Source organism: Strix aluco, chromosome 10 (genome assembly GCF_031877795.1).
Source record: "Strix aluco isolate bStrAlu1 chromosome 10, bStrAlu1.hap1, whole genome shotgun sequence".
Classification (NCBI taxonomy): domain Eukaryota; kingdom Metazoa; phylum Chordata; class Aves; order Strigiformes; family Strigidae; genus Strix; species Strix aluco.
In genome coordinates, this window is record NC_133940.1 from 26,392,233 (window position 1) to 26,416,893 (window position 24,661).

Consider the following 24,661-nt stretch of genomic DNA (forward strand, 5'->3'; position numbering starts at 1 on the left):
AGAGGTGACAAATTCAGCTGAAAGAAAGAGTAAGTTATACCTTGTAATTAGAGTATTGTATTTGGTAGTGTTAAAGTTCTGCTGGAGTGGTATGAAGATTGAAACAAAAATTACTTGGCTTGCAGTCTGCTAAAAGTTTTGGTATAACTAGGGCTTACAGCATACTGGGCTCTCTTTTTTTTATTGACCTACCACTTAATTTTTGATGCATTGTACTAAATACATTGTATACCTCGTCCTGGGGCAAGCTGAGTGCTTCAGTGCCTGTCACCATTTGCTGATTTCCAGTGTCTGGACTCAGAGCCGAGATCTTGTTTGGAATCAGAGAACAGTTTGGGTTGGAAGGGACCTTAAAGATCATCCTGTTCCCTGACCCACATGCAGGACCTTGCACTTGGCCTTGCTGCGGTTCACACAGGCCCACTTCTCAAGCCTGTCAAACCCTCTGGAGGGCATCCCTTCCCTCCAGCCTATCAGCTACACCACTCAGCTTGGTGTCATCCGCAAACTCGCTGAGGGTGCGCTCAATCCTGCTGTCTATGTCATTAGTAAACAGTATTGGTCCCAGTAAAGACCCTTAAAGGACACCACTTGTTACTGGTTTCCATTTGGACACTGAACCACTGATTTTAACTCTTTGGATATGGCTATCCAGCCTTAACCATCTAATAGTCCATCCAATCCATCTCTCTCCGACCTTAACCTAAGAGCAGTCTTGCATGATGCTTAAAAATGTCCTCCATCTAAAACCAACTAACAAAATCCACTAGTGATCAAGAGATTCAGCATACAAGTTCAGGTCTAGAGACTGGAACCTAAAACCTAACATATTTCCTGAATGGTAAAAATGGGACAATGATTATAATAATGATAATAAAATGCAAGTTTTGAGAACACATTGAAAAGTTAAACAAAATAAATCAAAGAAACAGTGTAAGTTTTATTAAGGAAACTGTCAGATGTAGTCCATACCGTGCCAGACTCGTCACTGCACAGTAGCATTTTAATTGGGTAATAATCATAATCACATGCTCTATGAGCAAAGGAATGAGTCATTGGAACAAGAGGCAACTGAACCCAACGTGACCTAATTCTCAGAATGTCTTATCACAAACCCCCACTTCACAGTTTAACTTATCTGTCTGTAGTAAATGTCTAGTGGAATTAATATTATAATGGTCGTTCCAGTTACTTTCTAGCAAGGAGATGCTGTACTGCACACCAAAATATATTACACAGAATTTTGATATTAATCAGGATCCCAAATTGCAAAAGAAGCCTAGATTACTAAACAAAGTGGCTTTGCTCTGCATTAGGGAAAGGAAGAAATAGAGGGCACGTCTGGATGCATGCTACTTAAAGTAAAATATTCAATAATTTATCTATTTTAAAAATATATAAAATCTTAGCCCCTGTTTTGCAAACTAGAAATGTATTAAGAAAACACATTCCATCTTAATGGCTGGGGACTGCAGTTCAAGTAAAACATTGCCCAAATTTGTTTCAGCTTTTTCATTAAAAGCTCTTCTCATTCTAAATCAGTAAATTAGGAACACTATATAATAAAAAAAAAAAATCCTTCTCACTATCTTTAATAACATTTGCCTATCAGTTTATTATGACAGTTAAACTGCAGTATTATAACCTACTTTATGTGCATAGAACACAATGATATTTCATAAAAATCAAAGTATAGAATTTATTAATAACTATGGTAATACTATGCAAATATGCAACATCATAATACAAATTAGACTGTACGATCTGAAACACCTTGATTCTTTTTGATGTGTAGCTTTCCTCCCCCTTGCGCTCACTTCCATTATAATTATCCTACCTTTCAGAAGCAAATTGTGACACAATTCTTTCTTGTCTCCTGAGTCTATAATTTGGGACTTGTCACAGTGCTTCTAAGCACTTCATATACCTTCCTATTATCTTGTAAATAGATACATTAATTAGCAGATATTGTGCTAAGATTAAATATTTTAACCTTATTTTAAAACTTAAGATTTGCATTATATTTTTTATTTCCAGAAGGAGCTTTAGTATTTCCATTGTAGTTGAGATATATATAAATGTAATAGAGCATAAAGTGCCTTGAAAAATATTTTACTGAAAAGGGCACGTGTTTCTGACTTCAGATAAGAATTAGAACATGGTAGTCTTTCCTTTAAAACCTGCACCATAAGACCAGCCTTGAGCAGTTTTTTTTCCAGAATATGGTATTTAAATAAATTGTTAAATTTATTTTTAAGTGTTAAGAGAGTCAAATGACTGGACACCTGGTAAGAGGAACTGAGTTAGAGAAAAACAGAAGATGAGGTTATATTACTGCAGATACCTCCTCTGAAAACATGAAAAATATATGGCTAGACTGGACCTTGAAACGACTATGGATAAAGATGATCAAGAGAAGACCACAGATGTAGCATGCAGATTTGTTGTTCATGGATCTCAGAAGGGTCACTGGTTATAACAAGACTTGACCCACTACAGGCCAGGCTAAAACTGCACAGTGTACTAGTTTCTATTATGAAATGGCTAGGGTGATCAAGAATTAACCTGTGTTCTTATCTCTCGCCTAAACATTCAAGTAGCTTTTACATTGTAGCTCTTGCTACAGATCTCTGAACAAACTGCATAAAGCCTTCTTGGTCTGCTTAATCCTAATGAAGTCAGTATGATTTAAATTGTGCAATATCCAAATACTCTAACTGGGGAAGCTTGAATAAACTGCAACATCTTAATGTTTCTTTTTCTGTATGCATACATATCTATCTGTGGAGAGAAAGAATATATTACTATGGTGCAAGTATCTAAAACACAAAAAGGTGTGAGAAAATTAAACTCATTACATATAGCACAGGACTTTAAAAATGTCCTACAACATTAAACAAATCAAAACACAAGTATCTGTCAGGCTAATCAGTGTGAGAAGTGTGCATTTTCTTAAAATGCATTTTAAAATTATATCTCACCATACTATGTGGTCACACAGTATGATCCAGCACATTATGACCCATCATCAATGTACTTTTGGTTAAAATCTATGAAAATATGAAATCTGCTGTTCAATTAGGTAGACTGCTTATTGCCATAATAATGTCAAGTATAGAAAAAGTGTACTTTTGTGCAAATAAAAATGTCTCGATCACAACATCTGGTCCCAGATGACTTAGGCCACTGGTCTGAGAAACTTTCAACATACAGAAGGTTCACTTTGTAATACATCTGAATATATTTTTAAAGATCATGCCCCTCTGAATCTGCTGGGCATATTCAAGGAATACCTTAATATCACTGTTTGCCTTTTTAAAAATGTTTTCTGCCTTTTATTTTCTCTACTCCTTGAAGAGATTTTAATTTTTGTTAATATCTAAAGTCTTCTTATATTCTTCACAGTTTTAATTACTCATTCAGCAAGTACTTGAATTTTTTCCTGTTTTAAAACAGTCTAAATACCTATATCTTGCTCTGTATCTCATATATATATATTTCTGTTTAATAAAAAACTATGTAAAGCTGTAACCTAGACTGGAGATGTGTGGCAGGGACTATAGAACAATAGTAGGAAAGAATGATGTTTTAAGATTTTATTAAACAATATGCAGTCAAAACAAATTTTTATATTTTCTAGATCAAAATATATGATCTAGATGTAATAGATATTTGTTATATTGAAATCATCTGTCATTACAAAGAGAATAGGACTAAAGCTATATTGGGGATTAGCTGGTTTATATATTCTACTTTTTGCTTGGAATCATCTAAAACATTGAAACAGCTATTTGTCTATTTAATGCCCATTCTCACAAAAGCTTTAAGAAAGGAAACTTTTAAGATAAGGGATTCCTTCTGAAAGGAGAACTCGTCTCTCATTTCAGTTGTAAAGCTGAGCATGGTCATTTACAGTGCTGAACCATCAGTAGAGTTCTTTCTGTGGAGGCAACAAACCATCAGGTTCAGAAACAGGAGCGACTGATCCTAACCTATGCTTAAAGTTGTACTTTAGTTTATCTGAAAAAGGATGCTTTTACTACTTTTCCTTTGAATTTCAGCAGCAACCCTCTGAGCTGTTCATAACTGCTCTCCCACTGTACCTCTAATTCACATTTTCTGCTCAACTCAATCTTCACAAAGAGTTTAGATCAAAACTCCCTGGAAGTGAATTTGCATTTAAAAAATTTTCTCCATTTCAAAATGTATTTAATGCTCTCTCATATTTTTTGAGCAAAACCTTAATATTACAGCAGCATGCAATAATGAAATCTTCTCATAAACACACTAACCTAAAATGGTGAATGTATTGCACCATCCACACGTCATTTGTCCTCTGTCAAGCCAAGATCTGTGCCTATTTAATAGCTTCAATGTCAACTCTCAGAAAAAGCACCAGGAGGAAAATAAAGGTGTGGCAGCACTTCTTTTCTGATACGCACAAAAGCAAGACCTGAGAGGATGAAGTAAGTTAGTCTATTTTGTGGTTTCTTTTCACGTCACAAGATAAATTGTTTCCAATTATTTACTTCAGTATTAAGTAAGGACTGATCTGCATATGGCTTCAGTTAAAAACCATATGTAAGCCAGCCATCTGTGATGGCTTGACCTCTTCCATATGTGTACAGAAACAGGGTATGGTGGAACATGCTGATTGGGGATACCACGATAAATAAACAAGACCAAAAGATGACCCAGTAGATATTACCTCCAAAAATATATTAGACCATGATCTGCTCACTTTTAAAAGTGATTACCAAATATTGCCTGCATTAGTGGTTACTATGCCTACAATTGTTTCCCAGCGTGTGCCATGCTCCATGCTACTGCTGACGTGTTATGTCTCTCTTAGAAGTACCTAAATTACACCCAAATTCTTCTTTAAATTTCCTGTTGCCAATCCAGGGAACTTCACCAGCTTTATTTCAAGGAGAAGAAGTCTCAAGCCTTTACTATACCTGTCCAGTACTCTCTTGATCTTTATTCACATGCTGCACCCTTCTCAGCAGTATCTAATGGAGCTGTACGTGTGCAGTACACTGTTCAATAACCACAAGCCTTTATTTTTTACTAAAACCTTGTGACCAATTAAACTTTGCTATTTATTTCATAATAATCATAGTTTTGTGTAAGAACCAGCCATCCAATCATAGGAAGTCTCATTTTCTCAATTTTTTAAAGTACCTTTTAAAATGAATTATAAGGCAGAAATGCAAGATTACAGAGGATAAGAGGTTCAGTATGTAACACAAAATTAGAATTTTAAACAGTGGTGAATTATTCAAAGTTCAGAGGATAAATGATAGGCTTGTCTTCTGGAAATATAATGTTGACACTGACCATTTCACTTAGGTCAGACAGTTAGCTTAGGTTCTAGCAGAATTGGTAGTTCCATGTAAAAATTATATCAATTCAGGAAAGTTATGTTACATATATTCATAACAATTCAGAGAGAAGCATACAAAAATTAAATTAGTAACAAGGTTCTTTTGAATGGGCATTAATGAGAATATGAAAAAAGCTCATTTATCTATTTCTATCATGAATTCTCTGAAGGCTGCTCGAGAAAGTCAGTCAACAACAATTACATGAATATGCATGTGCATACATTTATATTTGCATGCATATGAATTTATCTGTAACAATAACTGATCACAGATAAATACTCAGGAATTCAGGCAGCTTATAGCAATTGATATTGTAACACGGAGTGGTATGAAAAATAACTTACTGGGAATTTATGAAAGAAATTTCTCCTTACAAATGAGAAAAGCAATTTTCCATAGGGAAAAGTGTCATCATTCTCAGTTTACAGTGACGTACTCCCTGTATTTCCTTCATGGAGAGAATCTCTATGGTATAGTGCTTGCTACCAGTGCAATACAACATGCACTGCATCATTCAGTACAGATTTCAAATCAGGATCCTGAAGAAAAAATGAACTATTGCTTTCTGCAAGGGAAAGAACATTTTGCAAAGGAAAAAACATAAGCAATAAATAAAATGTTATTGTTTGCAGTGAAAAAAATCTACAGCCTTAGAAAAAAATTAAAAACTTAATTTTAAATGTTCATAATATTCATAAATGTTCATATATCTAGTTATTTAAAATACCATATAAGTAGTAGTGCAATTATTTTTCATTAAAAGACAAAGAATTACCAGTGTATTTCACATGGGCCATTACAGACAAAAATGTCTTTGATATTTGAAATTTTGAACACATGAACAAACCGAGAAAATTTCTGTATAACACTGAGCTTTCAGGTTATTTTAAAAAAAAATTTAGATTTTACATTAGTGGAATAATACTTTTTTCATTTAATGGGGAAAAGTTAATCTGTTCTTGCAATAGTGTGTATTATTCTCCCTTTTTGTTCCAAAAATAGAATCCTGTACTCTCTTTAATCTAATATACCTTCCCCCTACTATTTAATGTAATTACCTAGGTCTGAATCAATATTCCATTAGCTGGATTCAGTCAATGGCCTGTCTTTTGCTGCCTGCATTATTCTAGTTCTAAGGTTTTCAGTGCTGGCACACCACAAGCAGAAGTTATCACAACATGAGCAAACCAGGAGTCACACACAGATGTTTATATGTGCTGCTTTAAAATCGCAGTATAAGGAATAACAAGTCGTTCAGGGAGCAGTGGTACTGTCCCACTGGTTCCCAGAGCCCCCCTTCACAGGGCTCCACGCCACGCAGGGACAGAGGCTGGTGGCAGAGGCTGGGGAGAGCCACCCCTGAGCTGGCTGCAGGGGCCACAGGCACGGACCATCACGGGCCAGATGGCTGATGCCTCTCCAAGGACCAAGTGCATTTTCCCCCAGAAAGTCACTGGTTTACGATACACCCTCTAGTCACCTACTGACTCCTACAGCACTTGGAGGGAATCCTTGCGGGCTCCCTGTTCTGTTGAGTGTGGTTGAGATTGGCTAAAACTTTCAAAACTTGTTAAGGTTGGTAGAGGGACGAACTAGTGCAGACACAGGCAATGCGATCACCAACACCTCATTGGCTTTGAGAATTCTTCTCACGTGGATGTTTCTGACACCCAAACATGTATGGGAATTCAATCAGCTCTTTTAATAAAGCATGCTAAGCCCGAGTTACGAAGCTCAGCTGGCTAACGGATTTAAATTATATATTAAAATGTTTAATGCAATAGTATACAATTAAGTGGTGTTATGTAGCAATACACCAGACCCATATCCTAGTTTCTAACAGAAAGCCTAAAAGCCCTCTGTGCTGCTAGTCATGATTTTAGAAAAACAATGTTTTCCTTCCATATGCCCTCCTTGAAGTATTATTTCTGTGTTTGCAATAAAAGATCAGAAGAGATACCATTGAGTGCTCCAGAATTTAGAACTTAAAATTACCAAGTTTAAGTCCTGCACAAAAGGATTGTGGTTTAGTGGCATTTTTATGAAATCACAGCATACTTTGTAAGATCTGTATTTTTACACTTTCCTGAATGGAGCACTAACTTCTCAAAATCTCATGATGAGAACAGGCCACCGATTTCCAGCCATGTTTATTGTGACCATGATTTGAAGTCAGTGGTAAGAATTAATTAATATGAAGCATGTATCTGTAATGGTCTAATAAGTATGTAGAACTTGCAAGACAACAGAACATAGAGCTGGAAAGTTACCAGTATTGAAGCTGCACTTTTTGTTACTGCTAGTTTTCCCCTTCTTGTTCATAAAGAATTCAAGCAAAAAGGATAAAGACTAAGCCACTGACATGAGACCTGATTTTACAAGCCTGAGCACAGTAAATTAACGTAGATTTGCATCAACAACCAGTAATTATGTTTTATGTCAGCCAATAAAGAGCAGAATGATGAATTCCCACTGTCAGAGCTCCACTATATTCACCCACAGAAAAGTTTTACCAGTTCCAAAATTTGATGTGTCTACCAAAAATTTAAAAAACCTTAAATGTAGTCCACAGTCAAATCAGAGCAACATGTCTGACTAGATTTACAAATCTGGCCAGTGTTTCTCCACTGTCTGAAATCAGTGTTACCTCCACAGCTCTCAAAAGCTCTTAGCCAAAATTATCTAAGTTATCTAAGCCATTTTTCATTAAAGTTTCACTGTACTTAATTTTGCTGCATACATTTACATGAATCTGGATATTTTGGCTATACAGCTCTAAAAAAAATGCCAAGTCAATGCCCCCTTTTACACAAAAGGAAGACCCAGTTGCCTAGTGTTAAGCACCATGTAATACTGTTACCTGAAAAGCATATTTACATATTCTGTAGCCCATGGCATTCTATATAAAAGCAGGGACTCTTAAAAGAAGAGGTTATGACAGCTGACCATTTTGTACCAGTGTTTTTGTATGACAGCTTTGTTAACTACTATTATAACATAAAAAACACCATTACAAAACCAGGGTGAGCTAGAAAGTTTAACCTGACTTGCGCCCATTCTCACACTACAATTTAGAGCTTCATCCCTTCAAGGTGGTCAACACTTGCCTCTTATTCCTCTACTTAGTCTTGCAAAAAATTAAATGCCCACTTTCCTCAAAGCCCTGTGAAAACATAAATGAATTCTCAGCTCAAAGTCCTCCACAAATATCATCCGGAAAAGGAAAAAGAAAGGTGTAAAGCACTATTTTATCTCAGAGATTAATGTTTGTGGTAGCATTGATGAGAATCTCTCACAAGATTTCTTTTTGTGGAAAGCTTTAATCAAATACACCCTAATGTTATCAAAAGCAATGCAGAAGTCTAGCAACACATTTTATCATGAAGTAAAACATGACACAGGACACAAATATTACAAGCAACTTTAATTTCTTTAGTGTGGAAAGAAAATGTGAGTCCTCTGCTGCAAAATCTATTCATGTGTCACTAGCAAGCTATTCCTTAAACTTGACATTGACATTCTAGGGAAAGCAATAATTCATATAAATTAATTGGATATGTCAATTCTAATTAGCCCGCAAAGGGTAGGTAAGTATCCTTAAGAGACCACCAGGTATCTCTGCATTGCTGCAGACAGATAAGTATCCAAATCTTGGCTAGTCTGTGACTTGGGACACAAGAGAGCTTACAGAGAGCAATTCAGAATATCGGAGCAAGGCAGCAGGGGAACAAGGTTGAAAACCAAAAGCTGGCCTTCCTGATTTTTGCTGTCCACTATTTTGGGCAAACAAGACTACTATGCAATAAAGGATGCCTTCTGAAACACAAAGAAATCAAAGCAAAAGAAGCAATAAACATTCACTTAACTCTAACATGCAATGTTATGGCAGCTGGTTTCAACAGAAACAACCATGAAGGGAAGCAGTGTTACTATATAGGTTTTTCTTTTATCACTGTGCACGGAAAACGTCCATTCCTTTATCCCTAGTAGTAATTGCAATCACTATCATCAGTCTTGAAAAAAATGAACATCCAGAAGGGCTGAAATTAAACAAAACCATTGTCTTCCAGATCTAAACCTCAAAAGAAAACTAAATGATGTCAGAAATGAATGTATCATGAACATTGCCTAAACCAGGGGTAGATGAATATACACAAATTATAATGTATACCAACACTATTTGGCTTGAATTTCAGCCAGTATTTTCCCTCCTGTCCTGGTCTACAGCATCGGACATGTGTGGTTTTTCAGCACCATCTCATTAGCCTACCTATTCATTTGCATAAATTTCTGCTACTGCACTGGCCTAATAAGTAGCAATGCAGTTTAATTGTACATATTACAGCACACTGTTCTCTACCAGTGAGTGACAGAAACTCATAATAGGAAAAGGAATAAAACATTCGTTGACAGAATACAACCCAGACACATAACCAGACATAAAATACAGTCATGGATTATTATAAATGGATTATTTTATAAATTTATAAATGGAAATAAGTACATTTATTTTTCAGAAGCATGCAGTAGTTCCTGTAGTAGCCTATTCACCAGCCTAGCCCGGAATGGATTAGGATCCTCATTCTCACTGGTACTTAAACAAATGTATTTTCAGAAGAAAATTACAAGCTTTGGAACAGATTTAAGACTTTGAATAGAACATGTTTCTCCTTATTTTCTGAAAAAGAATTATCATGTGACAAGAGGAAATCTTTCAACTATGTCAAAAGACAGGAAAAACAAAAGTCTGTTTCCTCTCATTAGCCTGTTAATATTGTCTTGCTTTACAGGCAACTGATGTACATAAACTCAAGGAATTAAGATAGGAGTCAATACACCAAATTTGTATTTTTCCTGAAATTTGTTTTAACATAAATTCAGCCTTAAGCAGGAAGAACAGAAATACTTATAGCCTGATTTGGTAGCCTAATACCACAAAGATTGGATGCATTACTTGTGCAAAAGCATTAGATGGGGTCTACTGGGAGGCACCTGCCCTGCAGTCCACCCTCCACTCTCTTCCCCTTTTGGGCTGTATTTGGACCGTAGCTGAAATATGAGTAAAAAGCAGCCAGCCTCTCTTCTATCTCTACTATAATCAGCTCATTTTATGGCAACAGACCATATACATAATAAAATACCTGAATAGGACCATTTCTGATCTGTGCTTGGATACAAGATACACAGATATCATATACCCAGAGGGTTCTGGGCCTTCATTAGAGGTTATGTGGCCTTGACTGTTCAGGCACGGTTGTTGTACAAGAATGATAAATTAATACAGGATAAAGTTTTCAAAACAGCTCAAGCCTAAGTGTCTAGTGCAACTTAACAGACAAAACACAAATTCATAAGTCACTTAGGTTCTATGTTCCCTTTAAAACAATCCCATGCTTGGGTACCTCAAAAGTTTGCCTCTTAAGCTTTTTTGCTACCATTGGTGGTACTGCTACAGTATTCCAAAATATCCTTACTGTGCAAACAATAGTCTGGAAAACATGTCCTGCTATGGAACGATTGGTGTAGAGGTAGTGGTCCTCAAAGAGAAAACTAAGACATCAAGGAAAATCACCCTCTACCTTGTACCTACTTCTATCAACTCACATAGCTGCCTTTAGACCTGGTAAGGGGACAGTGGGTGATTTTACAATTAAATGATTTCATTTGTGCTAGCTAGTCAACACAAATAATATGTAATTACATTCAGGGATCTCCTTTTTCAGCATACCAGGTTAGTAAGACCTTGAATTCCTTACTTCTTACCAGTACAACAAAATCATTATTTATGCACGTGTGTAAAGTACCTTTTAGACTACTGTGAACTGTTTGGACAAACTTAATTATCTTCCTTCAATGACCCGATCCTAAAAGATTTTTAAAAATGAAAAAATTGGCAACAGACTTTGAGAAAAAACAGACAATCATTAAGAAAGTTTATTTTTCCAAATTGCATGATCTGAAAGGCTAAAAAAGAATGAAGCAGCTAATTAGGCTAAGCAAAAGATAATACATCCTTTCTAATATGTGAAATAATTAACTAACCCATTCGATAGTATTAATTCAGTGGTTTGGCACAGCATAATAAATAGCACTGGACTGCCAGAAGTCGAACTTCTTTTCCAACTGAGATTAATAAAGCTCTCTGGATGCATATATGTTTGTATAGACAAAAATAATGTGTGCCAGGTTTCTCATTATACCGAGGAGATGGAGTATCTCCATCTCTCACTAAGAGAGATGGCATTCCATTTCAAAGAAAGAAGATTTATTTCCATCTATTTAAGCATCAATATATATACAAAATGAAGATTTCAGTCTAGAATAATCACCTCTGAATAACTTTTGAAATATGGGGGGAAAATAAGTATCTGACATATCAAATGCCTTGTTAAAAATGAAACTTGATTACATATTAGGTAAAGTAAGAAAAAATACTTCCCAATATACTCACATTATTGACAAACCAAGAAGTGTATCAGCAGAATGAAAGACAAAAAGGATCTCAAGAGAAATCGTTGTAGGTATGGCCATTAAAAAGTAGTATTAATTTAAGCAAAACTTGAATAATTTTAATTCAGAAGAAGCAACCTTATGTATTCATAGAGGGACAGCTATGAAAGACTGGCTGCTTCACTTCAGCCTGGCATACTTCAAAATAAATTATTGCAAACCGCTTTCCATCTGACCAACAAATTACTGTTACTGCTGTAATTTTGTTAAAGAGAAGCCTAATAAAGAAATATATTAGAAAAATGTTAGGAAAGAAAAAAAAAGAAAGTATATTTGTTTGCTAGCCATGTCCCAACATTTTTTAAAATAGTAGTAAATATGGAAGCAAATTAAATTCACGCCAGTTGTTATAAACATGTTGACCCACAGGTGACTTTATTTTGCCTTCTAGCAGAAAAACTATCATGCTTGGATTGCTAGCTTTTGCAGTAACTGCAGGGAGAAATTTTCTAATCTTTATTTCTCCTTGAATGCTATCACGGCATAGTGCCTAATTTCTCTAGCTGAATGCCTATGAATTAACAGTACTTTTAATTACTTTAGATACAATCTATATTTGAGCATGCTTTTCATTTTACATTCATTTTTCTTCCATTCATTATCAAAGTCTTTCTTCACACTCGACTGTTTATATTTTAATTTGTGCAGGCTTTAACAATATATTGACTCCAATATTGTCCTAATTAAATTAAATTTACTTGCGTAGATTTGAACAGCAACCCCTGTTGACCTCAGAAGTACTCCTTTTTCTTCTTTCCAATATATTTTACCGTCTATCAAAGAATTACTTTCCTCAGGCCCTACTACTTCTTCAGAGTCAGCCTTTGTGCAACTAGTCCTCCAATACATACCAGAATAGTATTTCAGCTTTAATAAAATTACAGTCCAAATCCTAAATGGCCTGCACTTTTAGCCCATAGATGTTATTTAGGTCACTTCAAATAAATAATTGCAGAGCAGCTTCTGACCACACTAGTAAGAAGGGACTTTGATGTTTAAGACAGGATATTTTCCCTACAGCCATCATTCCTAATTTTCTTCATAACTAAAATACTACTCAAAAATGTCTTGCTAGGATGGCCAAAGAATTACTCACCTACGTCTTTTCCTTTCATAACACAAATTCAACTCTGAGCAATCCCAAGAAAGTGCCAGTACTTTCTCTCCTACAGTGAAAGATACTTTCACCTTTTACACTTCAATTTTACCCTTTCAAAAACCAGATTATTCTAGCATTTTAAATAATTTAAGGTAAAACACATACTTCTATATCACCATATTACCATTTCCGTTATGCACAGGTGTATCAAATACTTTTATTTTTCCCTTTTTACATTTCTTACATCTCCTTCTTTCCTACTGCAGATTGTCTTCTTCCAGTGTAGAATCTTTTCTAGATAGGAATCTCATATGTAATGCCTAGTTAAAGAATGCTCTGAATTCAGCTTTCTTTCAAAAGAAAAGTTATGATCTGTGATTGTACATATTAGTCATATCACTTCTGATTTTATTCAGAAATAACATGAAGGTTAGAATCAATTAACCAAGACATAATATTGGGTTGGGGTTTTTTTTCATGCTTATTTGTGAAAAGTGGATAAAATATCAAGGGCAAATGTGTAATAGCAAATCTTCACTGCCTTTAATAATTTGAGAGTCCAGTTAAAAGGTGGAGCAGAACAGGGAAGAAAAAACCCAGGAATTGCCTCCTTTATTTTTTGTTTCCTCTTGCACTTGAACCCTAATTATGGATCAGCATTTAGTTACGTATATGCTGTGTAATGGTTTGCACCACTGTGATTGAAGTGGAGACATCACGCTTTGATGTGTAACCCCAAACAGCTACTCCCCACCCCCCCAAAAGCCAGTGGGCTGATGGCCAGGCCCTTAGGGAGTGCATATGGAAAATATGGCATCGCAACATGAACTTTCAGTGTGTTCCAAGAGCTTGAGCTAAGACAGTCAAATGTCTCTTGGTTTCCTGAAGCAACATAGCTGTTCTCCAGCTCAACTCACGACCAACATGCAGCTGAATTCCTGATGCATCACTGAGCCTAAGCTTACCTGAGAGATTTCTACAGTACATTGGAGATGCTTCTGTTTAAAGCGTTACACAACCCATCTAGCTAAGATGGAGTAGAATATCCTGCCTGAAAGAAATAGGTCATGTAACTTGGACACTGTCAATTGCCAAACATAAATCAATTAAAAAATCCATGTACGGAAAAAAAAATGAAAAAAAAAAAAAAATCAGTGCTCATTGGGATGGCCCAGTGAGTGGATGATACGCAGAGTACAAAGCAGTACTGACATATATTGATATAAACAGGAATGCAGCTATCTGATCAGACGGGAAGAAAAGACGGCGTGCACAGCATTGCGGATGCTCCACCAGCATGGCACTGGGAGCACACGCCATGCTGAGCGGTGCAAAGGGAGGGACTGTGAGAGCAAACCATGGCTCCTGCTGTTACCACCCCTCCACATGTGGAATTTTAGACTAGATTGTTTGAATTGATGTTTCCCTTCATTTTTTTTCATTACAAGCTTTGAAAAAAAAAATTGTTAAAGTATATATGAACCTACAAAAATACTTCCTTTGTACACTATGCACCCTGTCCATGCGTACAAACACACACATAATGCACTAATGTGCTGACATCTCCCTGACTGGGGCTGTATTCTAACTGCCTGTAAACTCTATTGTTTGCTTATAACGAAACTCAGGAAATCAGTGGTAAAATTACATGCTCCTTAAGACATTCTGATTCAAATTATTTCTTATATGTTCATTCCTGGTTAGTGGCATAAGCAAAACACAGACAGCCCTAACACCCCCTTTTTTCAATTACTTTTTACATAAGGTCTTTCCTCTGTTTTTTTAGACTAGCTAGTCTAAAAATTCATTATGGTGATGAACTCCAATTCACAGTTTTCACTGATCACTTAACCAGCAGTCAGATTTTAGTGCAATAATCTATTAATGTGTCAAGTTTACCACAGAATAAGAATACAATTGTAATATTTTAGAAGTGTATTTTGGTTCTGAATAAAGGCAGCATCAGGTCTCCTACCATTCAATTATTGTCATTATTTAAAAGAATTAAGAGAAAATCTTAATTATGCTTTTTGGTTACATAGTTAAAATTCTTATAAATTATCACAGATGTAAAATAGATATTATACTTCTAAAACTTTTACTAGTGATCCTGTCTCAGTAAGAAGCTACAAGAATTGAAGAACGTGTTGTGCTTAGCAGCAAGGCAGGAATGTCAGAAGCAAGAGAATACCCCCAAGAGCAGAGCTGCAGGCAGCAGACTCACTCAGCAGAAAGTACACAGAATGGGCAAGATGATAAAAATTTAGAAGTGGGAAAAAAAAAAAAAGCAGGCATTTTAGAGACAGAATGAGAAAGAAGGGTAAGGACTTAAAGGCAGGAGGCTAAATAAATGATACCAGGAGCTGGAAAATCCCCATCCTGCTTTAAAAGAAAAAATAAGGTTATGAGAGAGCACAGTAAGAGAAGAGCCGCACTATTGACCAGCAGCAGGGCCAGCATTTAAGAGGTACAGTTTCTTTGTTTAAAAAAAGAAAAAATAATAATACTAAAAAAAATCAGCAAGGGTCCTCCTAATGGGCACACTTGACTGAAGGGAGTTCTTTTTCCAGAGGAAATTTCTTGGGTCTGCTATTTCTGACTAGTGTCAAGGCACAGAACTGCGTTGTTCTTTAGATAACATAGTGGGGTGTTTATGTTCCTTTTAGGTGGAAAACAAGGTTTCAGAGGAAAAACTCCTAAGTTCAATTTTAAATATATAAAAAATAAGGATAAATTATATATAAAGTAAGGATAACAGTTTGCACAGAAGCAGAACTGATAAAGTAGTAAAATACTGGGACTACTGTATGTAATTTACCTACATAATTTTACTATTTTACTTCTTTGTATTTTCAATATCCTTACACCTGTTCACCTACACAAAGTTATTTTTTCTTTAGAATTAAGTTAATACATTGTGTTTTATTAGCTGGTATGAATTAAATATCAGAGAAAAAAAACAATTTTCTGATATCAAATACTTTGTTAAGAGGCCAACTGAAATAATAACCTGTTATACAAAAAACCAGTGTTCTTCCAAATTTGGATGCTTGCAGGTTGCTAAAAAAAAACCCTTTAAATTGACACACATGTCTGTATTTTAGATAAAGTCAATTTTATGATTCCAGTCTTGTCTTAAAGCTCATTTTAAACAATCTTCCAGTCTAATTAGCATTACCTTCTGGCTCCTTAGTACCATCCTTTTGAATGCTGGCATGGTTAAAAGACTCAGGTCTACTTGGTTTAGTACAGTGTGGCAAATGTCAGTGAAATATGAGGGCATATGGCATGTAATTACAGAACCATATGGATGCCAGTAGTAATAGTCAACAGTATTTGAATGCAAGACTAAGAAAGTTAGAGGAAGAGCAATAAAAGACCATCATACATAATCATAAAATGGATATATATAGTTTCTTTACAGCTGAAGGAAGCCTGTACATGTCTGCCCTTTAATGAAGCAAAGCCACTGTGTCTGTACAAGCATATAGCTGTAGAGTGCGGTCTACGTTATTTTAGTTTTGGTTTGGAAATTTATAACCCCAGATTATTGAGCAATGCACGAAATCACTTACCAATGCACATAGCAGATCAACTGCTTCCAGTATCAGTTCTTGGTGGCCAATGCGAGTGACTCCCAGTTCCTCAAGCTCTTGATGAGTGATGTGTAGCAGCTGTTCGCCACTGATCTTCTCTCTTTCAAAGTTTTTTATGTATTGTTGGAGGCAATCATCAAGGCCTATTTAAAAAAAGCCAACAATGCATATTCAGAGAATGGAGACAAACAATCATAACTCCGTAATTCACAAATATAGAAATTTCTTGGGAATACACATACAATTCCTTGGTTGGATCTATTATGGAAAATATGCAAAAAAATTATAATTTAACTTATATAGTATAACACATACTACTAAAGAGAAAAGTTTATATTATTGACATTATTTTCAACGTTCTTAAATATTTTAATACTAATTAAGGTACTTATCAAGGAGGCAGGGGGAAGGACAAAGAAGCACAGTGACATTGTGGAAAACCTTTTTCTTATGATGTCATGGAGACCTAAATTTAAGTTTAGCTTATGATTAGGAGCACGGTCTTCCTGGAATTCCTCTTGTAGAACTCTTCAAAGCCATACTCTGCGGCTATCGCTGATTAGGAAGAGTGGTTTTTAGGCTCAATAACTACCTACACGAACTCTGCTACACCCAGTGCAAATTTTTTTTTATACAAATCAAACTATCCAACTTTCTGAAACTCAACAACATACAAGTGGTTTTGTTACAAAACCTTCAATTAATAATACAGTTTTGCCCATGTGGTAAGAATTATTCCATTTTGCCCTGAAACTTGATACGGTAAGAGTAACAATAGTTACTCCATTTATAAACATACCTTCTTGGATAATATTAAATTATTTAATTCAATCTAATAAAATTGGTCTATTTCATTGTAATAGAAAATATTAGCTAAACACATCACTAACACACAACACTGCAGCCTGACTGAATGCCAGCATTAGTTAGTGTCCAGAGATGAATTTCTAGAAGTTACAGGAGGACTTGGTCAGAATAAACAAACCACCTGCTGCAGAATTGAAGGCTTGTGGGAACTGAAGTCAGAAAATGTGAAATGTAAAACTATCCTGTAGACAAAAATAGTTTATACTGTCCATGTTTTTCTATTCTCAAGTTTTTAAAGAGCGTATCTGAGAGAGATCTGACACCTTATATTTGCCACATTAAGTCTCAATTAAGCCAACATAATTCAGCTGAGACACAAGGACTGTGACGACACAAGAACTCAATAAAACAAAACATGGTATTTGTCTTCTGTTCCATAAATACAAGGGGATATGCTGCAGTTTCCTTCAATTAATTTATCTTTCAAAATTATTCAACTATTTACTCTGTAAACTGATAATCCTAAATTATGTTATAGCGCTCATTTATCATTTGCCAAGTAATACGCACAGCTTTATAGTCACATACATATATCCCATACAAAACTAGATTAGTGATATAAAGTGTCATATTTTATGTTATCCATAAATATGAGGTAGTTTGGGTTTTGTTGTGTTTTATTTGTCTGGTTTTGGTTGCTTGCTTGCTTTTTTTAAACTCAAATCAGCAGTAACTAATACCTAAGCCTTTTCTCTGTTCTGGAATGGTCTGCAAACAGAAGACCATTTCTCTGCATCTGTTCATGGTTTTAAATGATTTAATGAATGATTTTATGTAAGTGTATTTCAGTTTGGATCAGTTGAAAACTGGTCACTGCAAGTACCGTAATTATTATTTAACATTTGAAATTCAGGGCCGTTACACATTTCTGTTGCTTGCTTGCTGAAGAACAAGTCTTAGAAACTATTTCAGAGCAAATTCCAAAACCCATAAGTTCCAGATTTGCTTTTAGTGAATATTTGCCTAAAACTCATCAGAAAAAGTCAGTGAAACCGATACCAGAAATTATTTTGAACAAAAGTGAAGCAAATTAATTTAAAAATTTAGTATCAGTGGCCACAAATAGGCATTTGTAGCAGTAAGAAATATTTAGAAATGAATGTGACATCGTCTGAAAACTGTGTAGCCAGATGTATTAAACGTGTCTTTGAGCCAGAGAGAATGTATGACAGAAGAGCAAAATATGAAATTTGTATTATTCATACTGCTCTGTAATAGCTCCCCAGGGCATCTTTAGAAGGCGTTTACTTAATGGTGCAAACAGTACGGCAGTGGACAACAGAACACAGAAATATATCATTGAAGGGACCAGGCTGTCTCATAGCATGACAGCATCTAATAAATAGGCACAAAAAAAGAAATATTTGTCCATTGCTCTCTGCTTTTCTATCTAGGAGCTAGGTATTGCATGCCATTGTTCCTTTTCCTAGGATGTAAAATTTTGTGTTTGATCAGTGTGAGTTGTTAGAAAGCAAGAATTTAGCAATTGGTAGTTTCATTCTTTATTATCATGGCTATAATTGGTTTTAGCATGAAAACATCAAAGATGCAATTAGAGTACAGAATGAGATCATTTTGACTCACCAAAGCCAAATGGAATATTTATTTCCTCAAGCCACTTAGGCTTCATTAGTGCCCTTTATGCAATTTTCTTGATATAATTTCTGTTTACAGATAGGACTTAAATTAGTTAAGATTCGTAACTACAAAGAAGTAAGGGGCATTATGCAGGTAAATAAAATTAAATCACTATGCCAAAATTACACATTATCAGTGTCAGTTAGGCAAGAAATATAGGCTTGAAGTTCTGTTTCTCCACATTCTTACTTCTTTTGGGTACAGTTTGTAACTAACCAATATATCCCTCATAGCACAATTAATTCAAGGTTTAAACATCTATGCTTTATTTTAAAGCTGAGACTTAACATCCATGATGAAAAATCTGCTATATTGTCTCCATTTTTAAGTAAAAGAAGGCTTATTCCATCCACATGGACTAGGAAAACTTTCTCCATGTGTGAAGGGTAGAGGAAAACCAAGCATCTCTGATACATTGACTGCAAACTATGATTTTGCAAATAAGGCATGTAGTAAATTGCCTAAATCAAGGAAACAAACAAAAAAAAAAAAGGAGGTAGAAAAAAGGTAGGGAGAAAGGACAGGAAAATAAAAGCCAGTTACTTTAAAATGTTATTTTATGAACTGCATGATTATGTAAAAAGGGATCATTAAAACAACAAAGCAAACCAACACATTCTAAAGAAAATTATCTGTAGAGCTAGCTAAAAAATCAGATTTAAGTATTAACTCAGAGTCGACATTACAGAACAGATGCTACATATTGTGGGCAATAAGACCCACTGAGATCAAAATTAATCTTTCCATTGATGTCAACAAACATCAGGGTTTTTTTACATTAAAAGCACAAAGATAGTTGCCATGTTATGTAAAGATCTGTCCCTTTCTCTCTGGCATTAGACAGGGATATTGAAAAAAATTACTATAAAACTAACTGAAGGAAAAGCACAGGTTTTTGCCCTCTATGCAGGAAGTCAAATTATGCAGACAGGGCAGCTCTCACAGGGGAGAAATGTGGTGACGATAACTTTGTCAAGTGTGATTCATCACAAAAGAAAAGTAATTTCCAAGTTAAAAAGTCTGTCATTTCCAATTTTTCATAAGTCTCTCCATAAATTACACTTATTCTCTTCTCCCTTTTCATATATTTTAATCCATTTTTGTTACTTATTGTAAACTATGCTGGTTTTGTAACCTATCCTAAAAATTGCTGCCCAAATGATGGTTTTGTTCATACTACATCATTATTCCCAGAGGAAAATACACAGCAGCTGGCTGGAACAGAACCCTGGCTGTGAAATGGAAGAGTTACGGAGAGGGCAGACAGGAAAGGTCCTTGCCAGTTCAGCCTGTCACAAACATGACTGCTCTCACGAGGTGATTCTTCTGACAGAAGAGGGTATACAAAACGATACGCTCTGCTATAAAATGCAGCGTTGCTCATTCTGCTTTTATGGTCTAGGATGAAAAGAGGAGGAAAAGAGCTCAGTGCATTTACCACTCCTGCAGTTCAGCACTGATGCGAGAAAGTGTTAGAGCCCACTTATAGCCAGTTTGGCAAAGAAGTCAAAACCACTTTGATTAAGGGTCCTAATGAAAGTAAATTTGAAAATAAATAGGAGAATACTAAAATCACAATTGCACAAAGGCTTATACACAACGGCAAATTTGAGGTATAGATACAGATGTCTGTGGAATCTGGGTCTAAAGGACAAAACCTGAAAGTCAAGGGAATGATCTCAGCTCGTTCAGAAGGATTACACTTTGGTCTGCCAAGAGCAAATTGATATTCCTATTAATGTATCTCATTTGACTAATAAAAGCTATACAACAATCCTATCTCTGTTGCTGCAGAATGGTGACTTGTGAAAATCAATAAATCAAAGTGAAACGGGGACAAACTCAATTTTCAAATGTTGTTGTGCTGGATGTTGGAGGAAATCCACTAAAGCTGCTGTGTCCTTCAGTGAAGATAAATGCAAATGGTGACTGTGCTTATTTGGGAGGGCAGATATGTTGTATAACATGACCACAGTGCACAACGGGAACACGCTCGCACCAGCACATCCGTCTCAGGAGCGCGAGCTGAGTTGTGAGCCACCAGGGTCATCTAACATTTCAAAAGAAAACTGATTGTACTGAAACTACCTCTGGGTGACAAGGATAAAAAAGGACAAAAACACTGCAAAGAAGGGAACAGAAAAGGTAAGACAACCAGAAACTCTGGGCACTTTGAGAAAAGGCTTAGACAGGAAGACTGCCGAAGTAGCTTTGGAACCATAAGAAAAGAAACATATTGTTTGATTCCTGCTGGTTTTTGCAAGTGACCTCACACATGACCTTCCAAATATACAGGATGGCACCTGAGACACCTCGTCTGATTCCACCAATGGCTTCTCTTCCTAAAGAAAGCAACTTGCAAGTCCAGAAAATTAGTTATTTGCAAGCAGGAAAAAAGGAAACACTCATTTCTGTGCTGGAAATAATCTAATTAATTGGGGAAGGCAGCACAATCTTCTGCCCCTGTCACAACCTTCAGGTCACACATGCAGACCTGCTTAAATATATCCAGTGTTTAACAGCATCTACAGGCTCAGTCCAAATAACAGTTGTTACACAAAGCAAAAAAGTTGGGGTTTGGATTTTTTTTTTTTTTTTAAAGTGGTATTTTCTACATAAAGCAATATTTTGCAGCTAGCTAGAAAGATCTGGAAGAAACTGACTGTTTGGCTAACAGAGAGAAGGAGATGGGGAATGCATGCCTTCTCCTAAATGTAATTTTATTGAATACACACATCAATTCATGGGTGTTCCTGATCAAAAACCCCTTTGATTTATTACGTTGATCTTAGGCACAGTGGATCTTTTCCAATTCTTATGTAACTTGTAACAATGACAATCATCAGGTGGGTTTTTTGTATCAATGACATTAAAAGCTTTTTAAGAATTATTCAGTCCAAATAAAGAAAAGGCATAATCCTCAGGACCGTGTTCACACTGAGCTGACTCTCAAATATTACCTATTTGATCTTAAGCCCTCTCAGGAGGGAAAAAAAAACCTTTAGAGTGCCTGGAGAAAACGACCTTCATACCCCCACAATTCAGACAGAGACAAAGGGAATGTGTTTGAAAACACTCTAAAACACCAAGCTTGGAGTGTTTCAGACCTAAACTTTCCTAAAGTTTGGAGTCTATCTCAAAACTAGGGAGTATCATGCAGCATTTGCCATCTTTAAGCCTACTTGTTACAAACCTGATCTATAGCAATATAGTAGCTAGACTCCAAAATTTCATACTAAAACTACATTAAAAAAAAATCGTAAGTCATAGCATGAATGCACAAATACACAAAAAGAAAGAATTAAGATTATTCTGAAAAAAAATAATCCCTCAATTCTGGCATTATCTGACCTTTAAATGCTTGACTGTGCAAGTATAATGTGTTTAAATGTTGCTTCCCGGATGAGTTTCCTCTGCGTCACTGTAATATTCACACAGACACAGATGGACGTTTTAGATGCAAATACAGGCAGACTTCTGCTACTTGAATTTACAGATCCATCATCTGCATGAACAGGAACTAGAGCGGGATGAGCGCTTTGAATGACTGTTTCCCAGACACTGACTGACATCAAAAATGTTGACTTCCATTCCAGGCTTCAAAGTGGATGGAACTTCACCGGACATGAACTCTTCCGCTTGTGTCAGACCACTGGCTAAGACTGGGCAGATCCACAAGCTACTTCTCCTGCTCCTGTCGTCCTCTCTGACAGAGCCAGGCTCCACATCCGCCTGCCAGAGCCCTCTGCAGACATGCTCAAGCGCCAGCATCCAGCCAGCACTGGGGAGCTCTTGTCCAGCCAGACCAATTCTCCCACTCTTGGCTTTTCTTTCCAAGGGCTCCCTCTCCTCAGCCTCTCCCACCCCCATCCTGCATCCCACACACCAGCCAATGTCACCGGCTCAGTCCCAGCTACAAGAACCCGCTCATCCTCCTAATTCTTATCACAAAATTCTCAGTTTTTTCCCCTAGCAAAATCTTGCATATCTTCAACTCCATTTACTGCCAGCTTCCGTTTCCAGATGTCCCCTTTTTTCTCCTTCCACACTGTCTCTATTCTTGTGTTTTCTGTGTGAACTAGGCAGCTTCGTCTCCTCTGTACCAGCAGGGAAGCAGGGTTATGAGAGCACAAGCTGGAGGGAGATGGAAGCTTCCAACCGTGGTTCCTCTTCTCTCCCCAGAACAGGTCAGAGCTTCATTTGCAACATATCTCCTCAGCCACAGGTGTCTTTTGTAAAAGGGACATAAGCCTCAAGAAAGGTAGAAATCTGTTGCAAGTTCCTAAGCATATGAATGCCCTCCCCGCCCTCCAAGTGTCCTCCTCTGAATAAGGGCAAGCATCACAGCCACTTCTCCAAGAGTGCATGTCTGAGACACAAACCAGCCTCCCAAATTCTACCCTGTATGCAAAACGAGAAGGAATACTACATCACCGTAACTTTATTTAAATCTTTTTTTTTTTTTTTAAGCATAGCCAAAGCAATGGGCTCTCCCATAATCTCAGTGTCTATAATCACAGCCCTTTTTGGCAGCAATTTTCCAAGGTAACTATATTATCAAGACAAAAGCTCTGCTGAAATTATTAATATTTTAAGAGTTCAGAGCATCTGAGAAGGTTTTGTAAGGGGATGTGTCAAGTGATATTAATAACAAATGAACAAACTGCTGCATTTATAAAATTTGATTTAATGATATGCCATCGCCCTTAAATTGACATTCGTATATATGAAGTAAGTGACTTAATATAGTTCTGCCTTCATTACCTCTGACTGAGTAATAGGAAGTGAAGACATTCTAGCTTTTTCCTCAAAAATTGGCAGGTGTTGTCAAGCTGTGGTATTATCACAGAAGGAATAAACAGCATTTTCTAGAAGCTTGCTGGAACTAGACCTGACCTTAAAGATGTTTCTAGAAGAAAAGTGTCACCTTCAGGGAATGTATCACATTTTCAGACACAGGAACATGCTCTTTGCTGTCACATTTCACAACAATCTTAACCTCGAGATATGCCACTGATGCTGTTACTGATGAATTTCCCATAAAAGTGATAAAAAAACAGAAGTGTCTTTATTAGCTCTTTGTGTTAATGAAAATTTAAGTCTTCCCTTGGCCTCATTAATTTTCTCCTTGATGAAGATATAACAACAGCCTCCAGTCATTTTTGAAGCAGCATGGCTGAAGAATGACCTGGAAGTGCTAGCAAGCCTCTAAAAGCCAGCACATTCCTACCCCCCATTTATTTGATAATATGCTTCCACATGCCAGTGTGACTAAGCTGAGAATACTTGGATGCTGAATCTGCCTTGTTACATTTATTTTAAAAGAGAAATGCTCTGGCCAAATGCAAGGCAAGTACTTCTATCCATTTCCTGCTCTGGACTCATGTAACACATTGCTTTCCTTTTTTGAGTTTGATGAGAATCTCTTCTGGCAGAAGTGCTGCTTCCAACGTAGAGCGGAACCCTTGTACACCCACCCTGCTCCTCGTGCTTCGTACGACTGTGTGCGCGGCCGGGTAGTGAACTGGGTCAGAAACTGCTCTATGGTAACTTCACTCCTTTTT

At 36.4% G+C, this 24,661-nt stretch overlaps 1 protein-coding gene across 1 annotated transcript in view; it reads right to left on the reverse strand.

Annotated features, from left to right (window-relative positions):
- The window catches only part of LOC141927626 (connector enhancer of kinase suppressor of ras 2-like), a 212,889-nt gene that overhangs the window by 125,139 nt on the left and 63,089 nt on the right, over nt 1–24,661 (reverse strand). Inside the window, exon 2 of the mRNA XM_074834806.1 lies at nt 16,572–16,735. Coding sequence (XP_074690907.1) covers nt 16,572–16,735 — 164 coding nt within the window. The remainder of the gene's footprint in view (nt 1–16,571; nt 16,736–24,661) is intronic.